Source organism: Pan troglodytes, chromosome 7, assembly GCF_028858775.2.
Source record: "Pan troglodytes isolate AG18354 chromosome 7, NHGRI_mPanTro3-v2.0_pri, whole genome shotgun sequence".
Taxonomy (NCBI): Eukaryota; Metazoa; Chordata; class Mammalia; order Primates; family Hominidae; genus Pan; species Pan troglodytes.
The window spans coordinates 49,955,900-49,972,873 of NC_072405.2; the positions used below are offsets into that span (position 1 = coordinate 49,955,900).

The window sequence follows — 16,974 nt, forward strand, 5'->3', positions numbered from 1 at the left end:
CGGGGCCTGCTCGGCCCGGGGTGCACCGGGGCGGATTTGTGTGGGAAGCAGGGCCGCTCTCCGCTCACAGGCGCCGCGGCCAGGGGGCGTCTGACGTGGAGGGGGCTTCTGTGCTACTTGGAAGGTTTAAGTGTGTCCCGAGGACACTCCCGCAGAGCGGCGGGGCGGACGGGGCCGGGCCGTCCACACCGCGGCTCCAGGGGCGAGAGGAGCCAGCCCTGTCTCTCTCTCCTGGCCCTGGGGGCGCCCGCCGCGAAGGCGGGGCCGGGATTGTGCTGATTCTGGCCTCCCTGGGCCGGAGGCTCTAGTGGAACTTAAGGCTCCTCCCTGATGGCACCGAGGCGAGGAACTGCCAGCTGTCTGTCTCCTTCCTGCCTTGACCCAGAGCCTGGCCCCGGCCTCTGGGCGTCCAGGCTCTCCGCCTCGGACTCTGCTCTCACCGGCCATGCGGTCCGGGGAGCCCCCTGGCTCGCCTCTCCAAGAGGCCACAGGGGCTGGGCAGAGGGGAGGCACCGAGGCAGGACAGGGAACAGCCTCGAGCCTGGCACCTGCACCCAGGGTCCCCAGCCTGCAGGCTGCCTGGACTTAGAGCACCAAGTTCACTCTGGGAGACCCTGGGTGGTCCTGACTTCTAAGACCTGGCAGATACATTCACTAGCCCTACTCCTTTCCTTCCTCTTTCACTGAAAGACAGGCCACAGCTCCTTCTCCTGCAGCCGCAGAAGTCCTCAGGAGCTGCGCTGTCAGGCTCTGTACGTACTGCTAAATGTTTCTATTGGTTTGCATAGTATTTATTGTTTTTCATATACACAAGGCTGATTACTGTACAGTTTACACTTTGAACACGGACTATGATATAGTGCTTGAAGACATAGAAAACCTCTTCTCTATGGACATGCTGGTGCAATCCTGGGTCAGCCACCGGCCTGTCCCCCAACTGAGAGAGGAGACCCTTTCAGATGGGGTCCTGGCTCCCTTTGAGTCCTACAGGTAAGCCTGGGGGTCCTCGCCTCAGATTCTTAAGTCCCTAACACAAGGAACCCCGAATGCACTCTTCAAGGTAATGATTTTCCATTGGAAGATGATTCGTATTGAAATTGGCAGAGAGAGAGACAACATAAAAAATTCCAATTTATCCACAGCAGAGTCTATACAGCTTCAGATGTCACAGTAAAATCTGTGTGTAGATTCAGTGGAGGCGAATGGTGTGTGTGTGTGTGTGTCCTGAATGTCATGTAGAGCGATCTGGGAGGAGCGTCACCAGGGAGTCGAGGGGGTGTCACAAGTGGAATGGAGGTGTGTGGGTTGGGGAGGGTGGGCAGATGAGGACATGGCTTAAGATTAAGGTGTTAAACTGATTTCATGCCTAGTTTCCTTTTTTTTTTTTTTTTTCTTTCCAGGAAGCCCACATGGATTTCTGACAGATGAGGTTGGGAAAAAGTACCCTGTACGAAGTCAAAACAATTTTAAAAAAAACCCCAAAACCAAAACCCATCCCCAGCCACAAAAAGCCCTCATTCACTTTTGCGTTCGCAGGCTCTCCCGCGCTTGTTTTCTATCCCTCTCTCTCCCCGCTTCTTGCTGCTTTTGTGTCCTGGTTCCGACAGATCAGCTGTCATTGCAAGAGGCAGGATTGAAGCCTGGAGGTCATGCGTCTACAGTCAGTCATTCATGCGAAGAGGAGACTAGCGGGAGTCCCTTACAGAGGTCATGCCGTCAGCCCAGAGGAACGTGTGCACCGCTGCGGTGGCCCTCAGGTCCAGCTCTCCTCCTGTGTGCATGGCAGAGTGTGTGGGGTTCAGGGGTTGGGTGTCGAGGTGTGATCCTGGGAGACACAAAGAGAGAAGGAGTCACTTAGAATGCAAAAGTGCAACGTCCAGCAAAAACCCCACACACAGAGTTTTGTGCTGGCAGCTCAGGCCGAATCTGACTCAGGAAAAGCAGTCTCCCCAGGCAGGGCGATGTGCTGAGGGTGCTGCACTTGCAGCCCGACTTCCTGAGATGCCGCCCTCCTTCTCTTGCTCCCTATGCAGAGGCTGTTCCTCAGAGCCGCCACCCAGGCCTCATGAATTCCTTCTGAGTGCGCAAGTGCTCCAGGATGCCTCTCTGTATGGGCCAAGGAGAGCACTGTGCTCTGTGCCCTTGGAGAGGAGCAGAGGCCCCCGTGCCTATGTGGTCACCTGGGGAGACATCCCCCAGCAGATCCTTGTACTTAGGAAGGGCCATTTTTCTTGAGCCAGGGCTTGTGCCAAGAAGGGGCTAGGTGAGGCTAGGTGAGGCCTTCACTTTCTCAGTTCAGCTCTGCCAACATACACTGATGTCCGCCATGCGCCAGCCTTGGGGACCCAGGGATGGAGCGGACGTGCTCCCTGGCCTTGGGAGCTCATGCCTCAAGGGTGACAGCTCCCCTTCAGCTCTGGCCCACAGCACTTCCTGACCGCTGCCTCTGGCTGCTCTCCCCATGCCCCTCAGATGGACAGAGATCTCTGAAAAGCAGATGCATCCTCCTCTCCTCCTCCTGTATTGAGTCTTAGGCTGGAAAAGAGCAGCTTTGCTGGAGGAACTAAGCCCACATTCTTCAGCCTGGGATTCGCAGAGAGAAACCTCTCCTGCCCCCATGGGGCCTCCAGCCTCCAACCTGGGGTGAAAACTCCATGTTTTCAAGACCAGCCACTCATGTTCTATCTGCAGGGGCCCTGGGACCACTGGGGAAAGGAGGATGCTTCAATAAGGAGGAGGTGACAATCTCTTGGGCAGGGTGGGAAGTGACACAGGGAGGCAGGAGCTCATTCGGAGGTGGAGCCATCCCCAGACATAGAGCTGTCTTGGGTCCTCCAGGTGAAGGGGTTGGGGAGGAGTGTTGGAAGGGAGTAGGGAGAACTCAGCTCTTGGGTGGTTCCCCAGGGATGGGAGGGTGGTGCCGGGTTCCTTGCCAGGGGCTGCTATAGAACTGTAAAGCCAGGAACTGCTGCTGCAGTGGGTGGACGGTGCTGCCACCATAGAGGGAAGATGCTTTCATCACTGCTGGGCCATCACATCGGCCAAGTCTGACTGTCTCCTCTAAGCCTCTGAACACGCTCTACCCTCCTGTTTTCTGCCTTCGGTCACGCTTCTGTCAAGGCTGCCTTCCATTCTCTTTTCTGCAGAGGTTCTGCCTGCCGCCCTCAATACCTCCACCCCACAAAACCTTCCTGATCCTTCCTGGAGCAGGCCCCTCTCCACTCTGGAAGCTCTCCCTTTTGTATTTTGTAAAAATACAAAATACAAAAAAGAAAAAAGCTGTCTTTTCTGTTCAGGAGATGGCAGAGTCGAATGGGTAAGAGCATGAACTCTGGAGCCAGACCACCCGGGTTCAAGTCCCATGCTGCCTGACCTCGGTCAAGTGCCTTACCTGCTCTGTGACTCAGTTTTCTCTGCTGTAAAATGAGGGCAGTAACAGGACCTACCCATTAGAGAGGTGTGATGTTTAAAAAAGCTAAGACACATAGGTGCTTAGCATTGTATGAATGCAAACAATTACTTGGCTCTAGAAATGTTACCGTCTCTGTCCATCTGTGCTTTTTGATGTCTGCATATTTCCCTGACTGGATTAGAAACACTGAGGGCAAGAACAGCCTCCTGGTGCTCCCCACGGTGCCTGCCCCAAGAAGTACTCCTCAAATAAGAGACCATCATGGAATGTGCAGCCTGGGAAAGACAGGCTAGGATCTCCCATCTACTTTACCGCCCAGGCACTGAGCAGAAGAGAAAGTTCAGACCTCAGAGATCATGCTGGCATGACTGCCCATTTCATCCCTTGGTAAACTGAGACTGTAGAGGCACAGTGGCAAGAGCAGGGGTGAGATGAGGACCTAGGCCACCTCACTCTGCCCAGGACTCCTGCATTGTTCTGGCCTCTTCTCCTGTGTCCCCTCACCTTTCAAAAGCTTAGAAAAGAGTCTCTTTCATTCTTTATTTTGATTTCATTTAGAGACAGAGTCTTGCCCTGTTGCCCAGGCTAGCGTGCAGTGGTATAATCATAGCTTACTGCAGCCTTGAACTCCTGGGCTCAAGCGATCCTCCCACCTCAGTTTCCCAAGAGGCTGGAACTACAGGTGTATGCCACCATGTCCAGCTAATTTTTAAACTTTTTTTGTAGAGACAGGGTCCTACCACATTGCCCAGGCTCATTTCAAGTTATCCTCCTGCCTCAGCCTCCCAAAGTGCTGGGATTACAGGCATGAGTCACTATGCCCGGCCCTAGACAGCCCTTTCACAAACATAAACTCAGCAACCATCATAACCATCCTACAAGGGAAATGCTGGCATTATTGCTAGTTTATGGCTAAGGAACCTGAGGCTTAGGGAAGTCATTTGACTTGCTCCGAGTCACACTACAAACAAGACCTGCAATTGTTTGAGTCCCGGAGCATATATGTTCTTATTTACTCTCTTCACATCAGTGCTCACAGTTACCATTATTATTTCTAAACCTTTTTCTTGAAGTGTAGCACATTCGAAAGGGATATTTTCATCCTCCCTTGAGGAGACTGAAGCTTAGGGCAGTTAAATGACTTAAGGCCATACAACCTGGAAGCAGGAGGAGGCCTTGATTCTAGACTCACAAGCTCCAGCTTTCACTCTCTGAAACAAATACAGCCATTTGCGATAGCTCTGTTCTATAAATTAGTCGCTGTTTGAGGCTGTGCACAGTGGCTCATGCCGGTAATCCCAGCACTTTGGGAGGCTGAGGAGGGCGGGTTGCTTGAGGTGAGGAGCTCGAGACGAGCCTGACCAACATGGTGAAACCCCGTCTCTACTAAAAATACAAAAATTAGCCAAGGGTGGTGGCACATGCCTGTAATCCCAGCTACTCAGGAGGCTGAGGCAGGAAGATCACTTGAACCCGGGAGATGGAGGCTGCAGTGGGCCGAGATAGTGCCACTGCACTCCAGCCTGGGCGACAGAGCGAGACTCCCTCTCAAAATATAAATAAATAAATAAATAAATAAATAAATAGTCGCTGTGAACATGGAATTAGCAAATACTGAACCACTGCTCCTAAGGGAAATACAAGGTTAGGCTCCCATGAGCCTCTGGCCACAATATTTTGGTCAACTGATGAATACATAACTTTGTCTTAGGTGCGTTTCTGTTTCAAGACGCCTTATGTAATATATAGGGTTGACTCATTAACACTGACTTCACCACCACAAGCACTCTAACTCATCCCTGAGCAGAGCTTATCTGATGTCCATTCCCTCCTTAAGGAACATGCCAGCCTTCTTGCACTTCACACCAGACAGCACTTCAGCACTGCCCTCAGGGGCCATTCTAAACAATGAAACCAAAAATGTGAAAAATGTGGCACTACACAAGCTGCAAGGAGGACACTTATTTATAGTATGAAGCACAGAGGCAGAGTGTGGCATTGTTCATCCTCAGCTGGGATTGCATGTGTTGGGCGACTCAAACTTTTTGCCCTTGTGTGTGTGTCCATGAATGAGCCAAAGCACGGTGAGCGCCAGCTTTGGGGCTACAGATAAATGTTAGCGAGTGGACGAATTCACAAATGCAGAATCCGTGAATGATGAGGATCGACTGTACATGCTTGTCGGGGATGCGGGTAGTAAATTAGGAAGCCTTTGGGCCCTCAACCGTCTTCTCTGTAGCCTTTGCCCTGGTTGGGAGGGTAGGGCATTTAATGCTGTCCCCTAACCCTCTGGGACTTCGGCAGGAGCTTTTCTCCGCCTCTCCCTCACCACTGCTCTCGCCCCACCGCCCCACCCCCCTGCCACCCTCACACTTGTCCCTGTGCCTGTCACTGACAGAGGGCCAAGTGCTGTCCCAGAGCCAGGCTGCTCCGTGTTTCTGACACCCATGCTAGTGTGGTCTGGTCCTTAATCACCTGAGGTTGGGGGGCTTCAGCCACATTGCAGATCACTTAGAGCAAATTAAAATGAAATTCAAGGCTCCCTCCTTCCCCCTAGCCTGGCTTTCGGGCTGCCTCTCTCCCATTCAGGAGCATCCATAGAACCTGAGCCAAAGAGAAATTTAAAGCCACAGCCGCCACTGCTACCATAAGAAAAATAAGTCAGAAAAGTGTACTTTTCCTTTCCCTTTGCTGCTTTTAAACATTATTTGCATCTTTGGGTTCTTTCCAGGACCCAACAGCAGCTACTCAGAGTCTTCTAAACCAGCAGCCTAGTGGGACCCCTGGCAGTGCAGGGGTTAACACGGTGACCTCCTTAAGCTGCTGAGGTGTCAGGTCTAATTTTATCCTATAACTGGATCTGCCAGTCCTCTTTTTTGCCCAAGTGCTGAGATATATTGGGAAGCCCAGAGTCAGCACTTTTGGTGGCTCAGGAGGCAGCGGGCCCTGATTTTTGCCGAATGCAGAAAGCTAGAGCCTCCTTGCTGCTCGGTCCCAGAGTCAGGCCCTGGGGTGTGAATGGTAACAACCTGGTTAGTGCTGCACTGGGGCCACCATGCCCCCTCACCTCCTGCTGACTCCCACCCCGAGGTATCCTGTACTGAGCTGCCCCGAGCTGGGCAGCATGAAGGGCCTCGGGGCAGCTCAGTACAGGATGCCCCAGGGAGGATGGAGATCAGAGCCGGCCGCTGAAGCCCCCAGCACCACACACACCTGCTGGAGACGGTCGCACAGCATCTTCATGTCCCTTCCTCATGGCACGGCACGGCACGGCATGCCCCTGCTCCGTGGCCACACTGCCCCATGCTCACACACATGCACCACGGCCCAGGCCCCAACCCTGATGGTCTCCTGACTTGCAGAAAGCACGTCGTCCACCCCTTAGGCCTGTCGGCTCAGCCCTTTCCTAGAAAGCAAGGGAGCAACGTGTTTCACAAAACACCAAGGAGAAGCTAAGCCTTGGCCTGGTGAGAACTGTAGCTGGGCTCCAGGTTCAAGAGACAGTCCAGTCCTCAGTCTTGGAGCTCTTATGTTGAAGCATCACAGCCCAGACCAACTCTCCTGTCCTCTTCAGTGCCCTGTCCACTGCTTTCTAGATCCCCATTGCTTGGTTTCCAAGATAATATTACCACTTAGATTTACAGAGTGCTTTTACTTTTCAAAGAGCATTTTTTTCTTTCTGGCTTTTTTTTTTCTTTTTTTTGTGATGGGGTCTTGCTCTGTTGCCCAGGCTGGTCTTGAACTCCTGGCCTCAAGCAATCTTCTCGCCTCGACCTCACAAAATGCTGGGATTACAGACATGAGCCACCGTGCCCGGCCCAAAAGGCATTCTTACAAAACCATGCGGTCCCTGATAAGTGGATATTATTAACTCTGTTTCCTTGATGAGGAAGCTGGGGTTCAGAGCCAACTGTTAGCAGGGTTGGGAAGTGAGAATCTCTGCCTCAAGACACAGCAACAAGTTGTTTGTCCCACATCATGCTGGGGTGGCTGGGAGGGGATAGGGTGAGACAGGGAGCAGCCACTCCACTGAAGACCAGGCCATGCAGAGGGGATGAGAAGGGCAGCATTACCTCCCGAGAGGCTACTCCAAGGAGAGCGGCTCGGGGTCACTGTTTCCCCCTTTTCAGGCTGGCCCGCTTCACTATCTGCGCCCCCTTCCTGCCCTCTATCAGGTCCGGCTGTAGGCCACTCCCTCTCAGCTCCACCTGCAGACAGCAGCAGAGACAGAAAGCAGGACAGATCGCAAAGACGGGCAGAACACAGGCAGAAGATCGAAAGGAGGCCACACGGAGGTGGCAGACACACTGCCCACCAGGGAGAAGAGAGACTGGAGAGAGAGCTCGTAAAGAGGTGAGTGGAGGGAGGTGTCACGCAGACGGCCCGGCGAGACGGGCAGAGCAAGGCAGCAGTGATGGCGCTGGGTCCCCCAGGGCCGCGGGCGCCTCAGTACCTTGGAGTGTTTCATAAAGGAATCAATATCGACCTCCAGCTCACTGGGATCCTCCAGGGGCCCCTCGACAGTCACCTCCTCGTGCTCCTGGGCGGCATCGGCGCTGGACAAGTCTATCTGTCGAACCACCTTGCGAATGATCTGGGAAAGGAAGGGAAGGAGGAAAGGGCTGGTTAGGCCGGGCTCGGGGGCTCATGTCTGTAATCTCAGCACTTTGGGAGGCTGATGGGCAGATCATCTGAGGTCAGGAGTTTGAGACCAGCCTGGCCAACATGGTGAAACCCTGTCTCTACTAAAAATACAAAAATTAGCCCGGTGTGGTGGCAGGTGCCTGTAATCCCAGCTACTCAGGAGGCTGTGGCGGGAGAATCACTTGAACCTGGTGGATGGAGGTTGCAGTGAGCTGAGATTGCATCACTGCACTGCAGCCTGGTTGACAGAGCAACACTCTGTGTCAAAAAAAAAAAAAAAAAAAAGGTGGGGGCTGGTCAAGCCCTCAAGACAGAGCTTCAGAACAGCAGGTCCCAGGAGTGAGCTCCGAGGGGGAGGTAGCTTTTGTCCTAGGAGCCCCTCCTTGAGAGGCCAAGAAGAGGGACAGCCTTTGCCCCATTGCTTAATGGAAAACCCTCTGCTAGACAGCCCTGAAGGGGCCTTGGCAGTGTCATTTCATGACCAAGGTGTGACTGGGTGTGACCTCCCCCTCGAGCCCACAGCCTTCTGTTTTGCTTTTTGATATGGATGGGAGTTTGTGCTCTTCCCCATTCTACTCCCATGCGCCTAAGGGCAGAGGGCATCTCTTTTTCACCCACCCATTCCCGTATTCACCTGTCCAAATCTTCAAACCCTTTACTCTGTATCTGCCATGTGCTCTGAGTGGGAGGTGAAACATCAGTGAGACACTGTCCCTGCCTGCAAGCAGCTCACAGTGCAGGAGGCAAGACAGACGCACAAGGAGCCTTGCTCAAGGGTGATGCGAGCTGCGCCTAAGCAGAAGCACATTTGAGATCCTGCCTCAGCTCCTCCTCTATTTTACCCATAGCTAGCACCATGCCCCACACTTGACAGGCAAGGTCATGTCTCTGAATTAATATCTGCTACCAATCCAATGCATTTTCACTTCCTTTTAATTATTTAATTATTGTGACGGGGTCTCACTTTGTCACCCAGGCTGGAGTGCAGTGGCTCAATCATAGCTTATGCAGACTTGAACTGCTGGGTTTAAGTGATCCTCCTGCCTCAGCTTCCTGAGTAGCTGTGACTACAGGCATGCGCCACCATGCCTGGCTAATTTTGTGTGTGTGTGTCTGTGTGTGTGTGTGTGTGTGTGTGTGTGTGTATTTATTTATTTTTAAAAATTTTTTTTAGAGATGGAGTCTTGCCATATTGCCCAGGCTGGTCTAAATGTCTGGGCTCAAGCGATCCTCCTGCCTTGGCCTTCCAAAGTGCTGGGATCACAGATGTGAGCCAACACACCCGGCCCACATTCTTTTTATTTGAGGAGGCCCATGGTAGGCCAGGGATGCTCAAACTGCTTGTTTAACAGCTGTTTTCAGGGTTAGGCATCATGGGACTAGGTCTGGGATGTTTCCTGGGGGCTGGCCCTTCTGGAAAAGAGCAGCAGAAGCTATTCAGGTTGACTCAGACAAAGCAGTTGTGAGGACACCATGACTGGACTGCAGATGACCAAAGCTCCCAGCTCCTGGGCCCTCCATCCCTCCTGAGCATGGGGTCAGCCAGCCTGGCTGTGCTCACCTGCTGTGAGGGCAGCAGGGAGAAGCCACTGGCTTCTACCACCTTTTAGCTTCTAGCCCACCTGCCTCTCCCCAGCACAGAGGGGAACACTCTGCACCCACCTTCTTGGTGACAATGTTGCCCTGCTCATCCGTGAATTGCTCCTCTGTCACCTGCTCCCCTGGAATATTCTGAAACTCATTCCCCTGGAATTAGAGAAAGGGAGAAAATGCAAGATTGGTGAGTGGGAGTCTGGGAGGAAGAGTGGAGGAAGAGGAAATGAAACAGCAGTAGCCAAAATAGCCATGGCCCAATAACTCCCTCAGCAGGAAACCCAGCTCAGCATGTAGCAGGAGCCATGCCAGGGCTCCCAGGGCATGGGCTGCGCCCCTGAGGATCTGGGAGGCCTGAAGACGAACGGTCGAGCTCACAATTGTGCACTTGGCCCTCACAACACCCCCTGGGAACCGGCAAAATGGGGGCAATTATGCAAGTCTGACGGAGGAGGCCCTGAGAGAGGAAGTGAGGCACCTGTTTCCTATTTTTACAGCACTTTGCAGTATAGAAAAGCCCTTCGACAGGCAGCATCACCCACAATGTGACTTGCTCGAAACCCCAGAGCCAGTTGGTGACAGAAACAGGACGATCCGGGTGCAATTCCATGGTGGCTCACGCCTGCTATCCCAGCACTTTGGGAGGCCAAGGCCGGAGGACCACTTGAGCCCAGGAGTTCAAGACCAATTTGGGCAACATAGCGAGCCCCCATCTCTACAAAAATTTTTTTAAAATAGCCAGGCATGGTGGTGTGTGCCTGTAGTACCAGCTACTCAGAAGGCTGAGGCAGGAGGATCACTTGAGCCCAGGAATTTACAGTAAGCCCAGGTTACAGTGAGCCATGAGCATGCCACTGCACTCCAGCCTGGACTAAACAGCAAGACTTCATCTCTAAAAACAAAAGAAAAAAGAGAAGAGAAGAGAAGAGAAAGAGAGAAAGAAGAAAGAAACAAAGAAAGAAACAGGACCAGCGCAGCCTCCCGAGACCCAAAGCTGAGTGTTTAATGTCACTGTCACAACGCACTGGGCACCAGAGGGCAGGTTCTGGTGGGCGCACACACACTCTGGCTCCCAGGGTGGAACATGATCCCTGGGGGCCTCCTGGTCCTTTTCCTCCAGCGTCTCCCAACTCTGGGTCCAGAGCTCCCCACAGCAGCGTCCCCTCAGCCCTGGCCTCCGGCGCCCACACCGCCAGCCCTGCCGGCCTCCTGCCAGGCGGTTACCTTCAGGAAGACCCGCCGCCGGACCACCCTGGTGGAGATGGTCTCCTCGTCGTCACTGAGGCCCTCGCTCTCCCCCAGCTCCTTGTCCAGCTCCTGGTGGATGTGCTTTAGCACAAAGCACAGGGACCCCCTGACAATGTGCATCACGTTCTGACAGCTGACCAGGAAGAAGCTCAGCAGCACCAGCGTGACCAAGAGCTGGGTGACGAAAGTCCACATCCTCGCCTCCTCACCAGCCCGGTCCTCTGGCAGCCAGGGGCCCGGCCACCACGGGGGGTCTGCCTCTCATTCTCCACTGGGACTCCTGAGTCCCCCAGGGACCCCTTGCATTCCCCCTCCCTATCTCTCTGGTTTGCTCTCTTGGTCTCTCACTGTTTCTCTCTCTGTGGGCAGGACACCGAATGGCCCTCTCGGCTGAAGCAGCCCGGCCCAAGTGCCCTTCTGCCCAGCAGCCAGGCTCTGCCCTGAGTGGCCCGGGTGACATCACGCTCCTATAATTTTAGCTCCCCAAACCAGCTGCTGGAGCTGTCCAACCTGGCTAGAAGGAAGCCGGCAGGTGCCCATGTCCTGAGCACTGAAAGCACAAGTGAAAGTCACTGTGTGAGTGACACCCGCTGCTGCCTAACCCCGCCCTGCCCAGAGACCTGGAAGTGGGGGCTCGGGCCTCTCGCCTATCCTGCCCATCCCCATGGGAACTAGAAAGAGTTCTGCCCAGGGAAAGTTTCTTACTTTCAGAAAATAATACAGTCCGAGAAAGCAGCTACTTGTGTGTCTCCTTGGGCTGCTACTGTGGTGATCCAAATGATGTTCCCCGGCATGGTAGGGATGAGACCAGCTAATACCCTGGGTACTTAGCGGTCTGTTTCAAAAATTGCTCCAAAAGGGTGAATGATGGGCTCAGGGACAGTCAAGTGAGCCCAGCAGGGGCCCAGCACAGGTGGTGGGGCCACCTGGAAGCCGGTCTGTAATTCCTGTCAGCCCACAGGCCCTTGCACCCTTCCTTTATGGGGTACAGCCTCCCAAAACTGAAGCATGGAGCTGGTGTGTCTATTTAAGGCCTGTTCTTAAAGGCTCTTCCAGGGCTGGGCTATCAACGCCCACTGAGCAGGAACAACGTGTATTAAACTTGCGTTTACAGAGCTGATTCACAAATGCAGCCGCAGCAGCTGCGGCTGGAAAAAATTTCACTTTCTAGATCAGGTTGTTCCTCTCTGAGTGGCAATGCAGCATGGCAGAAAGAACACAGATCTGGGACACAGCAGACTAACCCTGCAACTCACCTACTGTGGGGTCTTGGGAAGGCTGGGGACCTTCTCTGTGCCTCAGTTTCCTCATCTGTGAAGCACGGATTAAAGTGCTCTCCCCACCCTTTCTCAAGGCTGCTGGGACAATCATGCTGCTTATGAATGCTAACACTATGAATAATAATGGCAAACGCTTGTGATAGTGCATGGTTCTATGTGGATTTCGCATTAATTCAGTGACACCTCACCACAATCCTAACCAAGGAGGTTCTATCGTCTTCCCGTTTTACACAAAGGAAACAGAAGCAAAGTATTCTGCCTAGGTGGAGGAGTAAGTAAACGGAGGAGTCACATTCCAAATGCCTCTCACTCCACAGTGCTGCTTATTTCAACAAGAAAGCACGGGGAAAAGTATGTGCAAAGAAGCCGGGGAAGCATCTGGTTTTGGCCCAGTCAAGAAGAGTCCAACTTCAGATATATCCTCCTAAGTCCTCAGAGAAATCAGCTGGGTCACAGTCATTTCAGGCCACCTCCCAAGTCCCAAGTTACATGCAATCTCTCTATCTCCATCACTGTTTTCAGAGGTCAGGTGGAAATGCTAATAAGTGGGTACTTTGCAAACCATCAATCACCTTCAAGGGCATCCTTATCAGCCCTCGGGGCCTGTGAGATGGGCACCGGCAGCAGCCTGCCAGGCCCTCTGATCGGCATCTCCAGTTCCGGGCTGGGCATGCTGGCCTTGCACGTGCATGCTGGATGTGAGGATGTAGGGCTTGGGAACTGAGGGATCTGGACCCTCCTGGTCCCTGACATTGGTCCACTGTGTGACCCTGGAGAAAGCCCTTGGCTCCTCTGGTCCGCAGTGCCCTCATTTATAATTGAGGGAGTTGGATGTGTGATCTAGAAGGCCCTTCCAGTTCCCCTCACCAAAGGCTGACCACAGAGGGGCAGTGGAAAAAAGTGCTGTAGGTGTCTTTCTCTTTCCCCAGGGATTCAGGAGAAGAGACCCAGTTAAGATCATGTGTGCTCTGGGAGCAGGAGAACTAGGCGCCCAGGAGGGCCTGATGGAAGAAACGGACGGGCCGCCTGTGGTGAGGAGTGCACACAGGCGCTGGCCCTGCCCGGGGCACATACTTGGCAGGGGAGCATTCTAAATAAAACCTGACTGAATTCCTAGCAGTTCTATGGCTGGCAGCTCAGGGCCTTCCTTCCAGAGCCACCCTAGTCCTGGAGTCTAAGGTTCAGGTAGGAAAGAAGGGAGAGAAGGAAAGAAAGAGAGGAAGGAGAGGAGAGGAGGAAGCACCATGCCTGGATGAGGCGTGAAAACAGAGACAGAGCATGTCGTTCATGTACATACTAAACACACACATGTGGAGAACAGCGGTGCATGTTTTATAAGAACACAAATGGAAAAGACACCCATTAATACGATGGCCAGGATATGCTTCCAAATAATAGTCGGTGGGAGAAAGTGGGGGGTGCAGATGAAGCAAGATTGGCCACGAGTAGATCATCATGGGGCCTGGGAATGGGGAAGGGGGATTGAATCGAACAAACTAAAGTTCAGCAAACTCGAAGGGAATCCGGGGAAGCGGAAGAAAGGAGGGAGGGCCAGGAGAGGGAGAGGCCTGGGAAATCAGGAGCAGGAGAGGAGGCTTCTCTCTATCCCAGGGCCCCTCTTCTACTTGGTGACCGCCATCCAGAGTCCACGTGAATAGCCACAGAATTCCAGAGCCAAGTAACTTTGGCGACATTCCAATCACTCCCTCCTTTACCAGTGAGGACCCTGAGGTGCTGGGAAGAGAGCGCCTTGGGCACGTCACACAGGTCACCATAGGAGGAGAGTAAGCCCAACGCCCAGTGCTGGGTTCCTAGCCCTTTCTAAAACGCGACAGAACAATTATACCAACAAAAGCCACAACTTTGGAGTCAGCCAGACCTAGCTTAGAGCCCACTTCTGAAACTGTGATCTTGAGCAAGTTGCTCAGCCACTCTGATCAGCAGCTGCCCAACAGGTACAGGCACCTTAGCAGGGTTCCAGGAGGCAGAAAGGCAGGCCTTGCCCTTGACTTCTAGAGAAAGGGAAGCACCACCACAAGTGTTAAAGGAAGGGGATATGCTTAGCTCAGGGCTTGAGTGCCTGAGAGGCAGCCCTGGAGTCCCGGCCCCTTCTGATGCTGGGAAGGAACAGCAGCACGCAGCTCCCCTCGGGCTCTCACCTGCACCACTTGGGTGAAGGTGTTCTTGGCCTCCTGCACCTGCTCTTCTTGGCCTTGCTGCCTCCGGTCCCTGTCGGCCTGGGAGCTCTCAGCCTCGGGCTGTTCTGTCCACGTGTGCTCACTTACAGACACCAGGACCTTCTCGTACTCCTGAGATCCACCGGGCTCTAGCCCTTCAGTCGTGGTACTTGTTCCCTGGAATGAGTGTGGACCTTGCGTGACCTCCTCTTGCCAGGAACCTTGTGCAGCATCTTGCAGGTATGAGACAATCGAGCCGTCTGCATCCCAGTCCTGCAGTCTGGGGTCCAGAAGAAGCAGCAGATGGCCGGCCGGGGAGAGAGAAAAGACACCTGGTCACCCATCAGTCTCATTCCTTCTAGACACTCTCCCCACCCAGAGCTCTGGCTCATCAAGGACACAGACCATCCTCCCATCCCTCCAAAGGTCAGGGGCGCATGAGCACATTGCTCACCTCACTGCTGTGGTTCAGAGGGGTACACGTGGCCCATCTAATGCTGTCCAGGTGGAAAGGCCACTGGTCCCTCCCTGTGGGTGAACAGCTTGCCCTTGGGGCTCCCAGAGCACTTGGCTCACCCTAATGGTCCAAACACTGGGGGCCTCCACACTCTCATCCCACATCCTCAAACTCTGCCACCACCTCCTTCTGCTCTCCAGGCCCTTCCCACTCAGCAGTCCTCATCTGACAAGGTGGTCATTCTCTCCCCCTCGAGACACATTCTCCCGTGGCTCCTGGAAGGTGCTAGCCTGGCGTCTCCCCCTTCCTCTCTGGCCGCTGTTGTTCCGTGTCCTCTGCTTGTTCCTCCTAGCTTTCCTGACTTCTGAACATAGGAGCACCTCGGGGTGCAGTTCTCAGACCTCACCGCTGTCCACATCCACTTCCTAAGCAAGCTCATTCATCCCATGGTTCCAAAGCCCATCTCTACACTCAGCGTGCCTGGATGTGTGTCTCCAGCTTGGCTCTCCTCCTAGACCTACAGCTGTGTGCACCCCGCTGCCTCCTCCACATCTTTACTTTGTTGTTGTTTTCTGAGACAGGGCTTCATTCTGTCTCCCGGGCTGCAGTGCAGTGGTACAATCACAGCTCACTGCAGCTCTGCACTCCTGGGCTCAGGCGATCCTCCTGCCTCAGCCACTTGAGTAGCTGGGACTGCAGGCACACGCCACCATGTCCAGCTATTTAAAAAATTTTGTAGAGATGGGTTCTGGCTCACAGGTCTACTTTGGATCTCTACTCGGCATCTCCAGGACAGTGCGATCCAATCCACACTCAAAATCTTCTCCCCTAGCCTGTCCCACCCCATCCCTGCTGCCATCCCTGGTATCTTCATCCTTGCAGTGGGCAGGTCGAGGACACCACTGCCCTCCTTGACCCCTCTCTTTCTCTCTTACCCCACATTGTATTTGTTAGCAGATGCTTCTGAAATATGCCCTGCACCCGCCCACCTCTCAGCACGGCCACCGCTGCCGTCCCAGCCCACAAGCCCACAGCCCTTTCCTCCCGACACACCTCCTGCTTCTCTGCCAGGTTGCGCCAGCCTCCTCTCAAGGCAGGTGCAGCTTACCCTGCTCACCATTCCCTCCCTAGCTTCATGGGCTTGGTTACTCTGTTAGGGCACGCGCCAGGCACGGTCTCCTTCAAAGGGCTAGGCCTTCTGTGGGGCATCCTCCCTGAGATGTCCTCACCCTCACCCTCAATTCCTTGAAGTCTCTCAGCTGGCACTCACGCAGGCCTCCCCTGGCCACCCATCTGTAATTCCAGTCAGCCTTCTTTCCACACACACGCCTACCTCCTGTCCTCCTTCTCTGCTTGATTTTTCTTTTTAGCACGTATTATCTAGAATTTCTGTTTTAATGACTTCTAATTTTATTTACTTTATCTTGTTTCTTGTTAGTTTCCCTGCTAGAACCACGCTTCTTGCAGGTAGAGACTTTTTTCTGTTTCATTCAATGCTGGCACCCAGGCACTCTTTATTGGTGCCTGGCACACAGTAGGCGCTCAATAAATATTGTTGAGTAAGTGGATGAAATTCATCTGTCCCCATGAGAAGGCTGACCAAGGTCACAGCACCAGGAAGTGACAAAATAGGCCTAGAGCCCAGGCGTTCATGAACCCAGTTAGCAACACTGCTGCGGTAATGCAGGGGCCAGCATGCAGCCCCTGCAGGTGCTCAATAAATGCTTGTTGAAGGAATGGCCATCCCAGGAAGGTGTCTCTCTCCCGGGAAGGCCACTATTTCACTTTAAACCAGCCTAAGCTCCATCTGTTCAATCCTCCCCATGAATCCAAAGATTTGTGTAGGAAAAAAAATTAAATCTTTGCTGTCTCAACTTCCAAACTACTTCCTTTCCCTTCCTGTTAGGGTATTGGGGCCATGCTGCATGGATCCTGTGGAATGGCCCCACTAGCCTGGGCCTCAGGGTGGGACTGAGGGGTCACACAGGTGGGACTGAGGGGTCACACAGGTGGGGAAAGGACATGAGAACAGCTTTCCTTTACCTGACCAGCCCTGAGCTCCTTGGGGTGGGGGCCTGGAACAGCTGCCTGGGGGCACGAGAACCATGTCCCTACTTTAGGGAAAACTTAGCAAGCCAGGTGACCTGGAGGAAAGGGGATTCC

At 53.6% G+C, this 16,974-nt stretch overlaps 1 protein-coding gene and 1 non-coding gene across 20 annotated transcripts in view; both read right to left on the minus strand.

Moving 5' to 3' along the window:
• Positions 1-1,118: 1,118 nt before the first annotated feature.
• The window catches only part of ANK1 (ankyrin 1), a 240,387-nt gene continuing 224,531 nt past the window's right edge, over positions 1,119-16,974 (minus strand). For 5 of the 19 annotated variants that reach the window (XM_016959397.4, XM_016959403.4, XM_016959399.4 and 2 more), the window contains 5 exons: positions 14,337-14,634; positions 9,719-9,802; positions 7,941-8,006; positions 7,486-7,620; positions 1,119-1,825 (listed from right to left, as the gene is read on the minus strand). In XM_016959397.4, the coding sequence (XP_016814886.1) occupies positions 7,522-7,620; positions 7,941-8,006; positions 9,719-9,802; positions 14,337-14,634 (547 nt within the window). In that variant the 3' untranslated portion in view covers positions 1,119-1,825; positions 7,486-7,521. Of the gene's footprint in view, positions 1,826-7,485; positions 7,621-7,865; positions 8,007-9,718; positions 9,803-10,873; positions 11,344-14,336; positions 14,635-16,974 lie in introns of those variants that run through there. The other 14 variants (XM_016959393.4, XM_016959394.4, XM_009455249.5 and 11 more) reach the window with 7 other exon arrangements.
• On the minus strand, positions 6,504-6,570 carry MIR486 (microRNA mir-486). Its single transcript, NR_035814.1, has one exon. It is a non-coding gene; the product is annotated as a microRNA mir-486 (primary transcript).